This window comes from Apostichopus japonicus, chromosome 14, assembly GCF_037975245.1.
Source record: "Apostichopus japonicus isolate 1M-3 chromosome 14, ASM3797524v1, whole genome shotgun sequence".
In the NCBI taxonomy this organism is placed as follows: domain Eukaryota; kingdom Metazoa; phylum Echinodermata; class Holothuroidea; order Aspidochirotida; family Stichopodidae; genus Apostichopus; species Apostichopus japonicus.
The window spans coordinates 6,575,167-6,592,792 of NC_092574.1; the positions used below are offsets into that span (position 1 = coordinate 6,575,167).

The 17,626-nt window shown below is 37.3% G+C and overlaps 2 protein-coding genes across 12 annotated transcripts in view; one reads left to right on the top strand and one right to left on the bottom strand.

Moving 5' to 3' along the window:
* Nucleotides 1–2,599, bottom strand: part of LOC139980006 (uncharacterized) — a 36,408-nt gene extending 33,809 nt beyond the window's left edge. For 9 of the 10 annotated variants that reach the window (XM_071991341.1, XM_071991340.1, XM_071991336.1 and 6 more), the window contains exons 1-2: nucleotides 2,447–2,599; nucleotides 212–351 (exon numbers count right to left, since the gene is read on the bottom strand). The gene's annotated coding sequence lies outside the window, so the exon portion shown is untranslated. The remainder of the gene's footprint in view (nucleotides 1–211; nucleotides 352–2,446) is intronic. The other variant, XM_071991345.1, reaches the window with a different exon arrangement.
* A 108-nt stretch (nucleotides 2,600–2,707) lies between these two features.
* LOC139980004 (WD repeat-containing protein 19-like) overlaps nucleotides 2,708–17,626 on the top strand; it is a 31,377-nt gene continuing 16,458 nt past the window's right edge. The window contains exons 1-15 of one of the 2 annotated variants that reach the window (XM_071991332.1): nucleotides 2,708–2,862; nucleotides 3,914–4,071; nucleotides 4,461–4,685; nucleotides 5,246–5,378; nucleotides 5,779–5,859; nucleotides 7,965–8,077; nucleotides 8,547–8,720; nucleotides 9,334–9,577; nucleotides 10,531–10,551; nucleotides 12,473–12,587; nucleotides 13,082–13,188; nucleotides 14,566–14,688; nucleotides 15,601–15,750; nucleotides 16,277–16,424; nucleotides 17,322–17,488. In XM_071991332.1, the coding sequence (XP_071847433.1) occupies nucleotides 2,857–2,862; nucleotides 3,914–4,071; nucleotides 4,461–4,685; nucleotides 5,246–5,378; nucleotides 5,779–5,859; nucleotides 7,965–8,077; nucleotides 8,547–8,720; nucleotides 9,334–9,577; nucleotides 10,531–10,551; nucleotides 12,473–12,587; nucleotides 13,082–13,188; nucleotides 14,566–14,688; nucleotides 15,601–15,750; nucleotides 16,277–16,424; nucleotides 17,322–17,488 (1,965 nt within the window). In that variant the 5' untranslated portion in view covers nucleotides 2,708–2,856. The remainder of the gene's footprint in view (nucleotides 2,863–3,913; nucleotides 4,072–4,460; nucleotides 4,686–5,245; nucleotides 5,379–5,778; nucleotides 5,860–7,964; nucleotides 8,078–8,546; nucleotides 8,721–9,333; nucleotides 9,578–10,530; nucleotides 10,552–12,472; nucleotides 12,588–13,081; nucleotides 13,189–14,565; nucleotides 14,689–15,600; nucleotides 15,751–16,276; nucleotides 16,425–17,321; nucleotides 17,489–17,626) is intronic. The other variant, XM_071991333.1, reaches the window with a different exon arrangement.

Sequence of the window (17,626 nt, forward strand, 5' to 3'; positions counted from 1 at the left end):
ACTTTTGATTAAGGGCAGAAGTACAGGATGCTACTACAAAATTGCATGCTGATTGAGCAGAAAAGGAGAGAGCTAGATGCTGTCATTCAAATTGGAAGAAGAATGTGAGTTCCTTAATAAAAAAAGGCAGTAATTTTACTTTTCAAAATATTAGAACTTTACTTCTTACATTGTGTGAATATGATACTTTTCACAAACATTTGCTACTTACATTTATCCTCACTAGTACTTAAGCCGCAATCTTTGGCCTTTGTCCTTCAACTGGTGTTGCCTGGCTACATGGTGTGCAAGGTAGAGGACATGCTTCCCACAACTGACACACTGTATTGCACATCTATTCTCCATATTTGCCTATAGGAGAATATACGAGAATAAAACAAATTGCTGTATAAGATTATATGAGATTCTGTATGGAAGGATTGATAAACATTTTGCCTGTGAGTCAAGAAAAGTATCTCAATGGGACATAATTAAAGTAATCGTGTGTTGAAGCAGTGAAGCCCTGAGAAAAGTGAGGCAAAGAGCCAGATCATTTATAAGTCGTCATACAGTACATACATTGTCCATTCGACTTTGAAAACAGAATTTGATTTTATCCATTTTCCGAAAGAGTATGTGTACTTTTCACAAGAGACACTTTTTATGGTGACCAGATCAGAGTATTAAGTACTATACTCCTGACTTATAAGAACCAACTTTGAAACATTTTCTCGCCTCCTATGAGCAAGTGGAGTGCTTTATGCAACTTTTAATGTCTGGAAAGTGTCATTTCCGGTATCAGAGAAGCATATGGCAAACATTTTCTTGCTTGTATTATTTTAGTGCTCCACTCAGATAGTGTCATAGTTGTCCCAGGAAAATGCAGTGAAGAAGCAACCCTCCCTTCACCTTCCACCCCACTCCCCTCCCCCTTTCCACACACCTACTTTTGTGTAATATTTCCATATTAGTCTGTGCATACAGTTTTCAGTTAAATGTTAATGTTGCAAAGTGGGTAGTAGATTATGCAGGATAACAGATCCCACCTTATGAAGTGAGAGTGCAAACAGTTTGATGCATATCTACATTCAGTCACATATTGTCATCAATAGATGAGATGTTATCACGAGTAGTGGCTTGAGTGTGTTGTATTGCCTACAAAGCTTTGTCCAAACATGGTAAGTGAATATCATTAGGCCTTTAAATCATAGTTGAGTAAATTTATGCAAATTGCCTGTAATTAAAGTTACTATCCAGAACATGCCTGGCAATAGGCTTTGGCCTAGCCTACCTCAAGACTCAGATTACTGGCTAGGCCTTTAGCCTGCTTTACTGCTTAGGCCCGATACCCTTTTGCCACACTTACTTGTACATTGTTGGGAATATGTTGCAAATGGAGAATGTGTTTGAATATTTGTTCAATTCTAGTAGATATATTAATAGACTGAAATATTGTAGGCTTCCTTATGACCCAGGCGAACCTATGTTAGAATCTTATTCTTCAGACTGGAAAGAACTGTGACCATACGCCAAAGAAATATGCCAAGGTGAGTGTGATTTTGTTCTGTATTTGTATGCCACACTATCTAAGCGGAGCGCCACCATCGGTTGGTGCAGAGCGTACAAAAAAAAATTTGGGTCAATAATGCCTCCCAGATCGCAGGAAATGGCACTTCCAGGACCATATAACTTACGTCTGTAATTGTATATTTGGAGGTTTCGTGTAATGAAAATCTGGGTGAAATCATCATGCGTTATGGGGATAGTAATATATTAGTACCACCCTGGAACACATCACATGACCTTCCATGCATGGTACGCGCGTTTTTACTGTGTAGAAGTTTCTCCAGATATATTAAACTCGATGGTATGAACCATGTTGCGTCACTTGCACTGTTGCGGCTGAATTTTCCTCCACGCTTAGGCGATACGCCACGCCAACTGTCGTACTTTTCCCTGGGGCAGTAATGTACGCTGTACCCAAAATTTATTGGCGTACATTTCCATACGTCAAAGATCTTTGTGTGAAAGGTCGTACTTTCCAGTATGGCTCTTCAGTAGACCAAGCTGAGGCAAGGTAGGCTATGTAAATGTCATCTTCAGTTATTCTGGCATGTGGATCTATCGTTAGGGATGAAGTTTTAAGTAAAATGAGGTGGTGATAATTGCTGTCATTAGGCTTAATTGGGGATAATTATTGGGGATAATTAGGGATAGTTGCTGTCATTAGGCTGTCATTGCTGTCATTAGGTGATAATTGCTGTCATTTCGCATCCAAAAGGACAGCCGTATAGCTGGTCTAGGCCTAGAGGCCTACAGTAGGCTAACTAGCCTACATCCAACTTTCCAAGGTCCAGTGAATAACAATACAGCACTACTCACTAGATCATTAGATGGGCAGACGACACTAAACTTAAGTAATTATATTCCTATGTAAATGCTTCTGTTATCGCTTCTTAATAATTACCTGTGAAGCTGCAGTCCACTGCCACATTTTTGGCGAAATGCGGCACACTATATCACCATTTGGAGTGATTTATGTAAACTTTATCACTTGCCAAAGGCATAGTGTTTGTACTTCGCGCTGGTACTTTCTTGCCGTACAAAGCAAGGCTGAGGTTAGTTCCAAGGTGTCTTGAAAACGGAAGTACGTCACAGGTCAACTTCTCTGTTGTCGAAACACCTTGGAACTAACCTCAGCCATTTCTCTCGCACGGCGAGTGGTCAGGTTTTTTATATAAAATACTTTTGATTTGAACAGCAGACCCCATTGGGAAGACTGTAGATTATCAAAGAAAATGATGGAAAGAGCCATTTAATTGATGATTTAGAGTTCTATCGAGATAAAAAACAGAATAATCAAAGAAATTTGAAACTATGAAGGTAGGTAATCTTTCCGGTTTTGTTCTATTAAACATTTCGTTCCGACGAGTACCGAAAACCATTGGCGTAAATTAACCTCGTTAGCAACCATAAACAACTGTATCCTACCATTGGCAAATCAGTACACCTAGGCCTATAGATTATAATGTAGACTAGGTTGGTAGATGTTTATTCACAACCCCACAATAGCCATAAATGAAATCTACATTTGAAATAACAGTAACACATGTATACGTTTGAGTAAAAAAGCATTACTTTCACTTTATTCAAAAGCTGTTATTCCAAAATACCTTAGTGAAAATACACAGGTATATTTTTCCTGTGAAATAGGCTACATGAGCATTCACTGAACTAGTGCGACTCAAGACACCAACACGTCATGTAATGAATAATATCATAATTTCCATCACATTAAAAGGGTAAAGGTGGAAGCCTTTTCTTTGATCCTCCATTCAAAAAAGTTGCTTAAATAGATGTTGCATTGGTGCTCTTTTACCTAATTGTTGGTTAAGTAAGCAAAGCACTAGTGCTTCATAACCTGATTGTCTGAAACTCTCCTCACTTACAATTTTTCATTAGGACAATAGTTCCCCATTGCTACTGAGCTCCATGTTTCCATGAACGCTGGTATGTTCAACAGGGACAGAGGGGGAGGGGTAGGGGCATCAGGGACTCCTGACCCTGCACCATCAGTTGGGAAAGTTGTGTAGTCTGGGGATATTTTACATTAAATTAGGAAAATAGTTCATTTTCCACCAAATGCAAAAAGTATCAAATATGGCTGGATGGGTCTCATAGCCTGGGGACTGTGATAGGGTGAATAAGCAAGTGCAATGCAGCCCCATGCCTATTCAACGATCAGGTAAATAGCCACAACCACTACTTGTGGAGTACATTTGTTCATTCTCATACTCAGATATATAGATATACATATTGTACTTATCTTCATATAACAGTGCTTGTCAGAAAGGAGGCATGTACAGTGCCATCAATAAAATGCATTTCTTTTCTTGAAATGTCTTGAACTTTGGCATATGTTTTGCTCTTCCAGAAAGTGTTTGAGATATCTGAGAAGACACATGGTATAGGTCCCATCCAGTTTCTTTGGCAGAATACCCTCGGAAATTATTTAGTGACCACAGGGAGTGACCACACGGTTCACATCTATGACAGACATGGTGACCTCAAAGATCAGATCAACTTACCGGGGTAAACTATTCAACTAGTTACTGTTTGTTATATTCATGATAAATATTTAAAGTATGTTGTCAAAGATGGAAAATATCTATGCAGTCATTACAGCAGTCATTTGAAATTACAGTACAGTGTGTGGTTGTCTATGTGTACACAGGTATGGTGTGTGACTATAAAAGGGAAAACAAAACACTCGTTATTGTTTAAGATAACTTATTGTGCGATACTTGTTGTGCTGGTCTGATCACTGTAAAAGTTAAAGAGTATTGTATCTTTCCTTTCTCATACTGTCACCCTTGCATTCTGCCCTCACTTCCTTCTTTACCATTCCTGCAACTAATCATATGCACATGATACAAATGAGAACCCACTTAACATTGCTAATTGTCTCCCGATTTTTGCAGATTTTGCTCCGGTATCGGTTGGGATAAGGATGGAGATACTTTAGCGATGGTGTGTGACAGGAGTAGTGTCGTTTTCCTGTGGGACGCGAACAGTCACAGGACGTCGCAGGTTGACAGCGGCTTCAAAGAACCTTTGTCCTTTCTCATTTGGTCGAAGGTCAAACCTCAACTAGCTATTGGCACAGTGAAGGGAAACTTACTTATATACAACCATCAGTCGTCTCGGTAACAGTTTCCATCATTTTATTTCCCAATTTAATCTCTAAGTGATTCCCTTCTGTCTCTTCTCTCTTGTTGAAAGTTGAAAAAAATGAATGAATTGGAAGAAGGTGATCTTTCCTTCAGTACCGGAGAGATTAGCAGACACCGAAAAAATTTCAATAAATACACAACAAGAGCCTTTTCCTGCCTGGACAGTTGATATATTAAAATTCTATAGTCAAATGGGATTATGAACTCGTCCAAAACAGGATGAAATTATGGCGTTGAGTCACTATATTAGCTTCCAGCTATGATGCTATAAGGTGATATCAGCTAACAGCACTGGCTAACCCTAATGTGAAAGAATTGCAACAATTAGGGGTTCACTACTGTGCAGGGCAACAGAATGCAGTTCTGCAGTTAAAGTGCTTTCAGTTTTTTATCTTTTGATGTCCAACAGCTCCCAAGCATCACAATTGTTTTACATATATTTCATGAAGGTCTTATGTCATGACACGCCTTCTTCAGGGTTTTTTTCCATTTTACTTGGCATAAAGCATTCCTAATATTTGATCTGTTTCCAGGAAAGTACCGATCCTTGGTAAACACACAAAGAGGATCACTTGTGGGGCCTGGAACAAACAGAATCTACTGGCGCTGGGTAGCGAGGATAAGACGTTGACTATCAGTAACCAAGATGGAGATACCTTACGTCAGGTTATTATTATTCAGTTATTCAGACTATCCTGCAACCCTATTTTTCCTTCACCTCTTTTTCTTTATCACTATGCTATGTTATTCCCCTACTTTGTCATCAAAATTCCTCCTTCTCTTGTTGGTACTATTTGTGTAGTAATCTACTCACACAATCATGTGATTTTTCCCAAAAAATTTTGCTGCATTTGCGGAGATTGAGTGAATGAAACGTTCAAACAAATACATCAATGTTTGTGTAAATTACAGTCAACCAAAACCTTGATCAGATGCATGTCTGGCCCTCAAAATTATCTAGCTGTTGTCCAGTTGTGAAATGTGACTTTTGAAATTTAGTTTTAGACCAATATATTTGACTCTCCAAGTGTACAAAGTTCATATTTTTTTATTCTTTATGTTTTAGACTGCTCTTCGAATGGAGCCATCCAGTATATGTTTCTCAGAGATGAAGGTAGATGAGAGAAGCTCGTCTGGAGAAAACACCGTAAGTTTTTGATCACCTTGATTATGGATCATGCATGATTAATTTGTATTAATTGTTATCCCAATGAAAGAGAGAATATTAGCATTTCAAAAACTAAATCGATAAAACAGTTTTGTTTATCACAACTTCAACAGTGGCTGATAAAATTTTATCTACAGCGATGGATGTTAAGCTTGTTCTTAAAATTTACCTATAAGGGGACCTTTCGTCTGTGTTTTCATTAGTGTTCAACCGATTAACCGAATCGGAATCGGTACGAATATTGCATAATCGGTACATAATCGGAATCGGTAAAAATTACGTGGAATACCAGTTATGTCATACCGATTATTCAAAAACATATGGAAGGTGTAAATATCATTATTCAAAAACATATGGAAGTTGAAAATATCAACTGATGAATTAGGTTTGTTCTTTTACTACGAAATATTAAAAAAAGGCACCCCCTATACGTCTTTCACAGTGTATACTTTCATCAAATTAGGCTGCCAGGGTCGCCAATTTTGCTTCCCTCGTGGTTATTGACTTCATATTTCTTGGCACAGTAAGCATAGCAGCAATAGCAATTTTGCGAATTCAGGAATGTGCTGGACAGGGTAGGAAATAAGCGGGGGCGACGGGCGATTCGCCCTCGCAAGTGCCAAAAAGCCCTCCTAAAGCACAATTACGAGTGCGAAAAAGAAAAATGAAATATAAAAAAATCGCCCTCGTTATATCAGGTGTCTGTGTAAAATTAATTGTGACATGCTTTTGCTTTAGCTAGGAATTGCAGTTGCGTCGCGAATCGCGCAAACAGTTTTCTCACATCTCGCATCAAATTTGAAGCAGTGCGAGAGGGTCGCGCACAATCACCGGGAACTTCCCGTGGTAAATTACGGCCTGCAGTACCATTGAATATAACCTAAAATACTCACAAATCTCCGACCACATGGTAGCCTTACTTCACACTAAATCAACTGCATGGAAATCTAAACTTGACATCTGTTTATTCGCTCTAGTTGTGTCGCAAATAAAAACTAAAAATATCCACGGAAACTGCAATCTTCGACCACATGTTAGCCTAACAACCACACTAAGTCAATGGGAAATGTAGCCTAACCATCGGTTTGCCAACAAAAAAAAAATTGCGTAGCTTAGTTTACAACTTTCAATTTGCTGGAAATCAGCATTTGTTTGGAAGGTACTGTAAGTGATATGTCTTATAGAGGGAATGTTACATTTTATATTGGAGTAGTTTCTAGTTGTTATTATTTCTTTACATCAATCTGGTATTACATTTTAGAGTAATTTTAAACAAGTTACGATGGTACAATTTGCTTTTCAGTTTGATTGGCCTAAGCTTACACATTCTAATTGAACCTGAATGGAGTTATATAGGTAACGAATAGGTATGTTTAACTTCAAGTTCGTAACATTTCTATTTGTTCATAAACGGTATAATACTGAAAATAATGTCGGAATGAAGGCAATATGTCATTAAACTTTACACTTTGGTAAAGATTGAAGATGGATGGTTTGTCTGAGATACTTTTGAGATGGATATTTTGAGTAACTATTCTTAGCCCATTTCAAGCCATTAACAGGTGACATTCACGTCGAGGTGGTTAGGCCATTCGCTTAGCACAGTGCTGACTAGGTAGGATGTCATATCTCCGTATTTTGGAAATTAAAAAAAAAACAACAACAACTTTTTTTTTCTTTCCGAGAAACTCCAGAGGTAATTTGGTACATACAAAATGATACCTTAGAGCCTTGTATAACAACGAAGCAAAAGGAAACAGGGGAAAATCACAACAATAATTGTTTCTGTCAAACTTTATTGCCGATTTCGTATAAACGGGATATTTTCTCATTTTCAAATAATCGGAATCGGTACGATTATGAAAAAAATAATCGGTAATCGGTATTTTCTGTTATGCATAATCGGTTGAACACTAGTTTTCATGTATGTCCATAGTGGGATTAAGTGGATTGAACGTGGGATCCCGCCAGTTGATCCTTTAAGAAGATAATTGCAGAGTGGTAAATTTTGCCCACCTGTGAAAAAGGTTATTCCCACCATCGGCTCAATCTATTGAGCATTCCTCTCCTTCGTTGTGTTACAGGTTAGTGTCTGTGTGGGCAAGAAAACTCTCTATCTGTTCAGCCTCGACGATCCAGAAAATCCGATCGAACTAGCTTTTCAAGGGAGATACGGAAACATAGTGACCTACCAGTGGTGAGTATTAATCAACGTCAGTTTGGGTTTATGAGGGAGGAGATACTTAGCATGGACACACCAATCTTAATTGTGGCTTATTTAATCATATAATCTTATCTGTGTATATGACATTAAAATCTGATTATGCATTCTTATATGTTCACACACAGTTAATTTAAATCATCCTAATGTCAAAAATCAAATATTTCACTACAGTGGTAAATGTCACTAAAATTTGATTTTTGACATTAACCATTTAATTATCTCTTCTACTATCAGGGATGGATGCAGGATTTAAAGAAAAAATAAAAAAATAAAATCAAGCACTGAAGCAATAATTTATTTTTTATTTTTGTAAAAACCAAAAAGGTTACTTAAGTTTGCCATAATTAAATCTTGAAAACAGGAGAAATCAATAGAAGCTGTTAATTTTGTCAAAATCTGTGTCTATTTTCTTCTTTTCCCTCATTTTCTCTTGTGTCTCCAGGTACGGCGACGGTTACATCATGATCGGCTTTTCCAGTGGATTTTTTGTGGTGATTTCGACACACAGGAAGGAGATCGGGCAAGAATTATTCCAGGCCAGAAACCACAAGGATAGTCTGACCGGAATAGCCATATCTCTCAGTCTGAATAAAGCAGCGTCCTGTGGTGACAATACGTGAGTCATACCAAACATCGTTATAGCTTGGAGTCAATGTAATCTGCTTGGAATGTATATAAGTTGTTAAAATTTATTTGGGTGTTTAGCACTTTCAAATAGGCATTTTGTTATCATTAGTTAATCTATGTTTCCAAGATTTGTTTTGTCAATGGAGATTTTTGGTATTCTGATGTTAGATTTTGATATTTGGGGGGGGGGGGGAAAGGGGGGTAGTTTTACATGATAGATTTGTGCGTTGACTTTGTCTTTATTGGGGTTGGGGGTAAGGGGGGGTGTGCATGTGTTGGTCAGGGTCTTAACCAGCATCTCAGGTAGTAACTGTACCTTTTCTATTTTGCATAAGTGTTCTGGGTTCGGTGGAGGGGGAGGGGGATATTGTAGAGGGGTGCAGGGCTTGGCCATCATGAACATATTTTAAAGGTTTGCTGCTACAAGTTATCCATTTCATAAAGTGTATAGCCTAACATTGGGTAAACGACTGACAGTGTTGTATCCAAAGCTTCAAAACAAGTTAAAAGTGAGTGTGTGATAGGGAGAGGGGGTAGGGAGAACCACATATACCCTCTGTCTTCTATGACCATATGGACGATCTTTTGCTGTTGATCTCCAGCGTTCGAATTCATGATCTCTCCGAGTTGAAGGAGATCTATTCCATTATTACCATCGAGGATGCTACAAAGGGACTGGGCGGTTTGTCTTGGACTGAGGATGGACAGCTACTAGCGGTCAGCACCCAACAGGGGAGCCTCCACGTGTTTCTCACCAAATTACCAATCTTGGGAGATGCCTGCAGTACCCGACTGGCATATCTGACCTCCCTCCTCGAAGTCACCGTAGTTAACCAAGTAGAACAGGTAAATTGCAAAAGGCAGGGTGGAGTTTCTTTCATCAGACACATGAGAAATTGGTGATAGATAGCTGACAGATAAATGACAGATATATTCCAGGTCTTTTATGGTCATTTTAATCAACATATCCATTTTACATTTTACACTTGCGTGGAGAGAAAAATCTATAAGTTTTGTCAAATAATTGTGCGATTGATATGTCCACAACCTTGCATGCAATATATTTCTGCAAATGTAAGAATATGAAATGCCATTGCTGTGGAGAGAGTGTCTCATCCAAAGACAACTTAAATAGAGGACATTTTTACTGATGTACGAGAAATATAATGCCAGCATCTGATTGGTATTTGCAAGCAGTTCCTATAGCAACCGATTTTGAGACAGCGATCATGTAAATTGTCGCCATTTGTAACATAAATGAACAAACAGACACAGTGTCATCCTTACACACCTACAACAGAAGGTTTTGACAGTTTTCACACCATTGGTTTAACCTTGGTATGGGCATTGCACCAACTTTACTTAATAAACAGACTATAATATTTAACAAAAATTGCTAGATATGCTATGAAATGACCACAAAGTTCATGACATTACAAAACACCTTACAGCTTTGTTTGACAGGTTTTTTTTTTTTTAATATCTTTTGCATACTAGTCATAATTTTTTGTCAACCTTACTGCTGACAAGTTTCATCAGTGCGATACATCAAACTTGAATAGCGTCATTAAAACAAAGCCTGATTTCCATCCTAATACTGATCAGGTTAATCCTGAGGCATATGGATAATTTCTCTCAAAAAATGATTTGTTCAATCTCCACATTATCCACAATAAACCTGAACAGTGTGTAAGAGTAACATTTAATACACTATATTGTAATCATGATGTACATATGATCAGCTGGAAGGAGATTAAAACTTCCTCCTGACAAATAACTTTCCCTTTTGCTTCACCTAGCGTCGAGTGGGTCGCTACAAGGCAAGTGTGTCATGTTGTCGTATTCTTTTGTGAAGGTCACTTTTCGCGTCTAGTTTCTTTAACATTTTTAGTAGTGTTAGGGTTTGTGATAGTTTTAAAGATGGATGTTTGTATTGTCTCCCCGAGCAGCATGAAGAGAGGGCAGCATGCGTAGAGGGCAGCATGGCATAATTGATTTACACTTGAATTGTGACTCAGACCCTTGGAAGTGACTGGCGACTTTCTATCAAAGTCAAAAAGTCAATCTTGGGCAGAATCGGGGGAACGTGAATAGGAAAACAAATTTATGAATAAAATTTTGTTCTGTCAGTTTCGGGAAGATGCTGGGTCCTTTTGATTCAACAAAAATCTTGGAATGCTCACTATTATAGTCGATATTTTCTGCATGTCTATGACACACCATATCTCTTTTGTCTTAGTCATTATATTGTAATATTTAGTAGATAGATTACTGTTATATCAGAAGAGCAAAGCAAAACAATCTCTTTCATAAGCACTGGAGCATTGCAAGCAAGATTGAAAGTTTATCTCAAGTTTTAATTCATTTCAAACCACAAATGAATTCTCACAAATGAATAACGTACCTTCCGTATGATAAAACAGGCCAGACTTTATTGTCACCAACCCGTGAAAGCTAGTTACGAGGTAAATGCCATTTTCGGGCAACTTTGAACATATATGCGAAAGGCATTAAAATATGAATAGTGCTTGAGTGAAGTTTACGGCTGTAAAATTGAATGCTATGGTTAATTAATTGTAGAAATTACTCATGACAAAGCTACATATAAAAGAATCCCACTTAAGCCTGTCAGTGTATTTCACACAACAGGATATTAATGCTAATATAGAACAAATGCATTCAGCAAACAGATAGCAGATCTCTACACTAGATTCCACCCTTCCTCCCTCCCCACCCTCTCCTCCCAAGAGGTTGCTGTTTATCATAGATACTGTGATTGCCCCATACGTGGCGCATATCTTGCAACTCTCGAACCTTTACTTTTCATGCTGAGTGTTTTCATGCATTGTCTTCTATCTCTCAATCCTTTCCAAGGGCATTATGGGAAGACTCATTTGTCAGCAGCTGAGCTCATCTTCACATTTTTCTTTGTATTTCAGCATAATTGTAGGGCTTTGTTTCCTTGGTGCTCTGTCCTGAAGTTCGCATTCATGTCGTGTGAAGTTGTGTTGGACAATTGTTTTTGTCTATTTTAAGTATCAGATTATTTTCTGTGTGTAGACATCTACAGAAAGTTAAGATTAATTCCTTAGAGATCAACTTCTTCAGTAGAAATATAAGGTACCAATCATCAGGTTTGTGTTCTGTAGGTAGAGACGGCGTGGGGTGGGCAGAGGAGGGCAACTAATATCTCCCTAGACCTCCTTTAATCTTAGCCAATACTGCACAAAGAATGGGAAAAATGTTTCATGAATTTAGAGGGAAACTGACTTTTTACTGAACAGTATATTTTGGAATTAAAAAATTTGTTACCTCAAAGTAGCTGTTTGTGTTTGGTTATCAAGTTTGCCAAATTACATTTCTCAAAATAAGTTGACAATAAAAAATGGGATTCCTTTTACTTCATTATTTTGAAATAAAACTTGCCCATTCAAGTTTATGACCAACACTGGCACATGATGTCATTATTGTATCTCATGTGAAATGTTTATTGAAAATCAACAAACAAGTATTATATTTAAATATTAAAAAAGAAATTCCATTGAATAATGACGATTCTTCCTGTGTTCTTTGTTTGTTTATAGTCTCAATAACAAGTTTCCTCACAATCTTTGCTACACTAAAATTATCCAGTGAGGTCCAGGTGATGCTAACTGGCAGTTGTATCCTGTAAATATTTAATTTTTCTGCTGCCTTCATTTGTGGTTTTAACTCTTCTAATATTTTTCTTTCGTTTTTTAGGAGCCAGCGATACCCATAGAGATTGAAGTTGAACCAACGTTTTTATCCTTGGGACAGTTTCACCTTGTAGTTGGAATGAATAACAGGGCTTGGTTCTACCTCTTGGGAGACAAAGGTATTGAATTTATTTTATTTTTATTCCTAAAAAAAATGTGAGCTTCTTTCGGATGGATATGCCACAGGGTTACATAAATCAGAATGGAGGGAGTTGGGATGGGGGAGGGATGGGATGGGATGGGGGTTTTGCAATGGGAGGGGAGAGGAGGATCATAGGGGTGTTACATGCATTAAAGTTTCTTTGCAGTAATTTGTTTAAACAGTCCTCTTTACTCTCAGTATTTGGATGAGGTGAGTAAATCATTTCAGAGTTTACTTGTTGCTTAGCAGAATGATCTATCAAATGAGAATATTTATTTTCTCCCAATTGGTTGCTGTTCCTGTCCTTGTTTTCTTGTCATCATGTCAATTCTTCTAAATGTCTGTGCATAATTTATGTGCCAGAAATATCCAGGGTTAATACACTCTGTATTTAGTGTAAGCTGGTTGTTAAAGCCTGAAGAGGATATAAAGATGAACCTAGTTTGTTTGATTTGTCTTTTAATCGTTCAGGTCCTGAGAAGCTGAAAGATCGAGAATATCTCGGGACCATTACCAGCATGAGTCTGAATGCGGATTATGCGGCCGTCCTGATGGAAAATAAAGTACAGCTGCATCTGGTAAGAGAGACTTAGGACAAGATGATGATGATAAAAGTGATACTGTTGTATGCTTGTTGCCGTAGCAATAAATAGTTCATATTGTATGACAATTTCTAGTGGTGAACCCGGGTACATGCGGACAGTTTGCAAGTAGAACAACAATAATAAGCCAGTTGATATTCTATGATTTAGGGCAAAGATAAGATGACAAAATGATATTGAGTGTCCGTCGTCATAGCAGTAATATTTAATTTTTTTTTTATGACGATTCCTATTGGTTACTTAGGAGTTATGATTGTATATACTTTGTATAAGTAGGACAGTATTAGCCCAGCGCATGTAAGTTTTATGGGAAGAACAGATGGTAAAATGACACCACATGTCTGTTATGATAGCAATAATAATTATTAATTTAGTATGACAAGTTCTATAAGATAATTATGTACATGCATACGTAGAACAAGAAGTCAGTCCATGTGAAGTGGTTGTGTGCACAGTCATCTGTCTGTGAGTGTGTGTGTCTGTCTGTTTGTCTGTCCATGCTCATATCAGAAAAGCTGGAAGTGGAGCCAGAAGAGTGTATAATGTAATATCTTTTAAGGTTTACTGGGTAGGCTATCCATAACATGCCATTTTGTTTTATGACAGGGTGTGTTTAATTTCATTTTTCTTCTTGTTAATTGGTAGAAGTTGTGGCCTGCAAAAAGGCTTTGTCATATTATATTAAAATATTTAAAGTAGTTTTAATGTTTGACCATTCCAGCATTGTGTTTGGTGGGAAAGAGAACATTGTTAATTGGTTGTCTTGGAGACTCTAAGGCGGTTTTTGCAGTGGTTTTAGCTGGTCGTGACCATATTCTAGGTTTTATCATGTGGGAAAGAAATATTTCGAATCCATCCACACTATGGTCATTGCATTATAAATTCTGACTGAGAAATATACTCATGGCAATGTTCTCCTGAATGGTGCAGTGTAACTGATCCCATTCACTAACCCATTTCTCTTACATGATCATGATATGTTTACTATGGAATCGTGGTCACGGTTATATTATGTAGGGAAGATATATGTAGAATCCACCCACACCATGGTTATCGCAACGTTCTCATGCATAGTGCAGTGTAACTGATCCCATCCACAACCCACATCTCTTTTCATTTCTCTTACATTGTCATGATATGTGTACTATGGAGCCTAGAATAAGATAACAGATTCAGTTCTACATCTGAACTGAGCCTCACAAAACCATTGTTGCCTGTAAAGGTGAGGAAACATTACAATGGACTGCTAGTGGCCTATTAATTCTTGTTTTTGATATAAGTACACTTTGATCTTTCGCCTCGCTCCTACCCCTGTGGAGTAAAATATGTCCGTTGATATTTTTTCTTTGTCAGATTGAGAGTGAGGGCACTGGTGATAATGAAGAGCGAGAGACAAGACTGTTCCCAGACAAGGATAGCAACAGCCAGGTCACCTGTCAAGCCCTCACTGCGGAGTTCCTGGTCTACGGAACAAATGTAAGGGACTTTATCATACTCAAACTGATCTGGTTTGCAGTCAGTGAGATTCAATATGGTAGTATGTAATACTTAGAATGTCACATCCAAATCTAACAGAAAGATGAAATGATCATCTTCTCGTCGGCATTTTACTCTTCTTTTACTGTCACACTCAAGAAGTAATCTACCTCAATAAAATGTCTGATTTTAAACATTGAATTTGTAGAAAATACATGAGGGACAAAATCATTGATTATGCGACTGTTTATGTATATTTAATGAGTATAGATACAGTATTTTAGGCAAAGTTTTCATGAGATTGACAGAACATGAATAAGACACATATTATTTATGAACCATAGCCCTGAATATTCAGCAGTTTACATATCTCGTAGTTATATAGTGATATAGTTGAATATGCAGTAGTTACATAGTATCTGTGTGCTTTGATGAGACTGAATATTCAACAGTTTACTTATCTCTTAGTTAAGTGATGTGGTTGAATATCTAGTCATTACATGATATCTGTGTGCTTTGATGAGACTAAATATTCACCAGTTACATATCTCTTAATCAGGTGATGTGATTGCATCCTATTCACATTCCTTTATCACAGTTTTAGTCATAAATGCAAGGGTACATAAAGAAAAATGCATTTCCATGAACGAAAGAGTACATTCCCTTCGCATCTATCCTTCTAAACAAGAACATTTCCTATCAAAATTTGTGAGTGTAAATGTTGATAGTTAGGTGTGAACGTCAATAAGACTGAATAGTCAGCAGTTGCATACCAACTATCAAAGTTATGTGTGTGGAATATGTAGCACTTGCAAAGTATCTTTGTTAAGTTTGAATATTCAGCAGTTGCATGTTTATTCATGTTGTAGCAGAGGATACCTCAGTAATATCTATTAATATGTTCTATTTCAGACTGGTGAACTGTACTTTTTCTACATTGAAGACTGGAGTGTTGTCAATGAGTTCCGACATGTTGTAGGAATCAGAAGGCTGTTTGCCGACAACACAGGGACTAGGCTGGTTTTCATTGACGATAAGAGTGATGCATTTATATACAATCCTGTAAGTTCTGTCTACGACAATCCTGAACAATCTTAAAGTGTAATACACATAGCATCTCCTTGTAAACAACCCTGTTGTTACTGCTAACAACAATTCTTAGGAAATCTTATATGATCAACACACCATACTTTATTATTTACAATCTTGTATGTCCTTTTAACAATAATCCTGAAAATGTATAAAATGTTATATAATGCACTTCTTTGATAATAATGTTATTTGGCTCAGTATATGCATATTACATACTGTCCGATAAGTAAATTGAGAATTCCCAGACGATGGTACTTGAAATGTATTTATGGAATACGTTTAAAAATGGGCTCAGGCAAGCCATATAGGCTAGAGAGGATACATGATGGAAAGCATACATATACCTTTCATCTTACATGCTATACGCCTGAAATCCTTCACAGTAACTGCATGGTCAAATGTGCACCACATGTAATATATATTCAGATTAACTCATCAAAAATAGTTTCACCTTGTGGTTATCTATATAATTTTCTCCCTCTATTTGTTTTTTAAGGTGAACGATCATATTCTCGAAATCCCAGACTTTTCTCCTACGATAAAAGAAATATTTTGGGAAAATTGGGCCAGCGATCGGGGAGTCTTTGTGGCCTACGATGAAGCCATGCTTTATACCTTTGTCTATTCTCCAGAGACGGTAACAGGTGGGTGTGATTTTGATTTCTGTCAGATGTGGACTCAATTGATGTAGTACAAAGATATTATGTGATGGGATGTGAACATCACCATGTTAAGGGTAATCATAGTTCAGAGAAAAGTTTGACAAAGTTTCAAGTTTTCAAACACTTCTGAGATTGTTGGGTGTTGTGGCAGATTGGATAAAGGCTGTGGCATAAGAAGCAATGAGGCTTAGCACTCTGGGTTTGATACCCGGCCGAGTCATAGTAAGGTGGGTTTTCATTCAAGAGCAATCTACGGTTTTCCCATCTGAAATATCTTTCTAAATTGAAAAGAATCCAAATTTGAGTTTAAAATGTTGAATTGGAAATTGTAAGTTGTAATCCATAAGCCCTTGCACGCTTCTCCCACATTTGTGGTTGTTTAAACATTGTCAAAATAACTGCTGATATTTATGAATATTATTGCCTCCATATAAATGTAAAAAATACTTAGCCAATCCACTAAGCTGTCAAACAGGTTTAGCTATTTATTTACTGGATGACCTAGATTTAAGTTCAATTTCTTAAAGGAATGTTGTACTAGAAAAAGTACGCAAAATCAATTCAAGAAGTCATTTATACAAATGTATAGCGTAAGGCACTTAAAGGTATGCTGTATTGGCCCCAAATATGCTATTTATTCTAATATGGTCACCTTTGGTAAAAATTCTTAAACTATTTTTATTCAAACCTGTGAGGAAATTTTCACTGGGACATTCAGTCATCTTGTGTGTTCCTTAACAATGTCTGAGAACAATTTGGAAAGTACTGTTTGAAAACTTCTAGCAATTATAGCTTGGTATTCTTTTGGGCCTATACTGACTACCTTTAATGTATAATTTTGCTTTTAGTTGTGAAAGTTGTTGCAATTCTTTTCCTCAGGGCCGTCTGTCGTTTTAGCCGGCTCTACAAAACTGCCGTTTTCCCAGAAGCCTTTGATGCTCTACGGCGGAGAGGTGACCTGTCAAACAGGAAGTGGCAAAGTCAGCAACGTCCAGCTCACAACTCACAACTTCATGGAAAGGCCGAATGAATTATCTCCACAGGAAGTGAGTGGTGGTTTCTCTTCATTTACTTCCTGTCTGTTTGGTTTAATTTAATTATATTAGACTGTTTTGTATACAAGATGCCTACAGCAGTTCATATATTCTAATGTCATTTTTACTAGTGTGAGTGTCCGTTTTTCT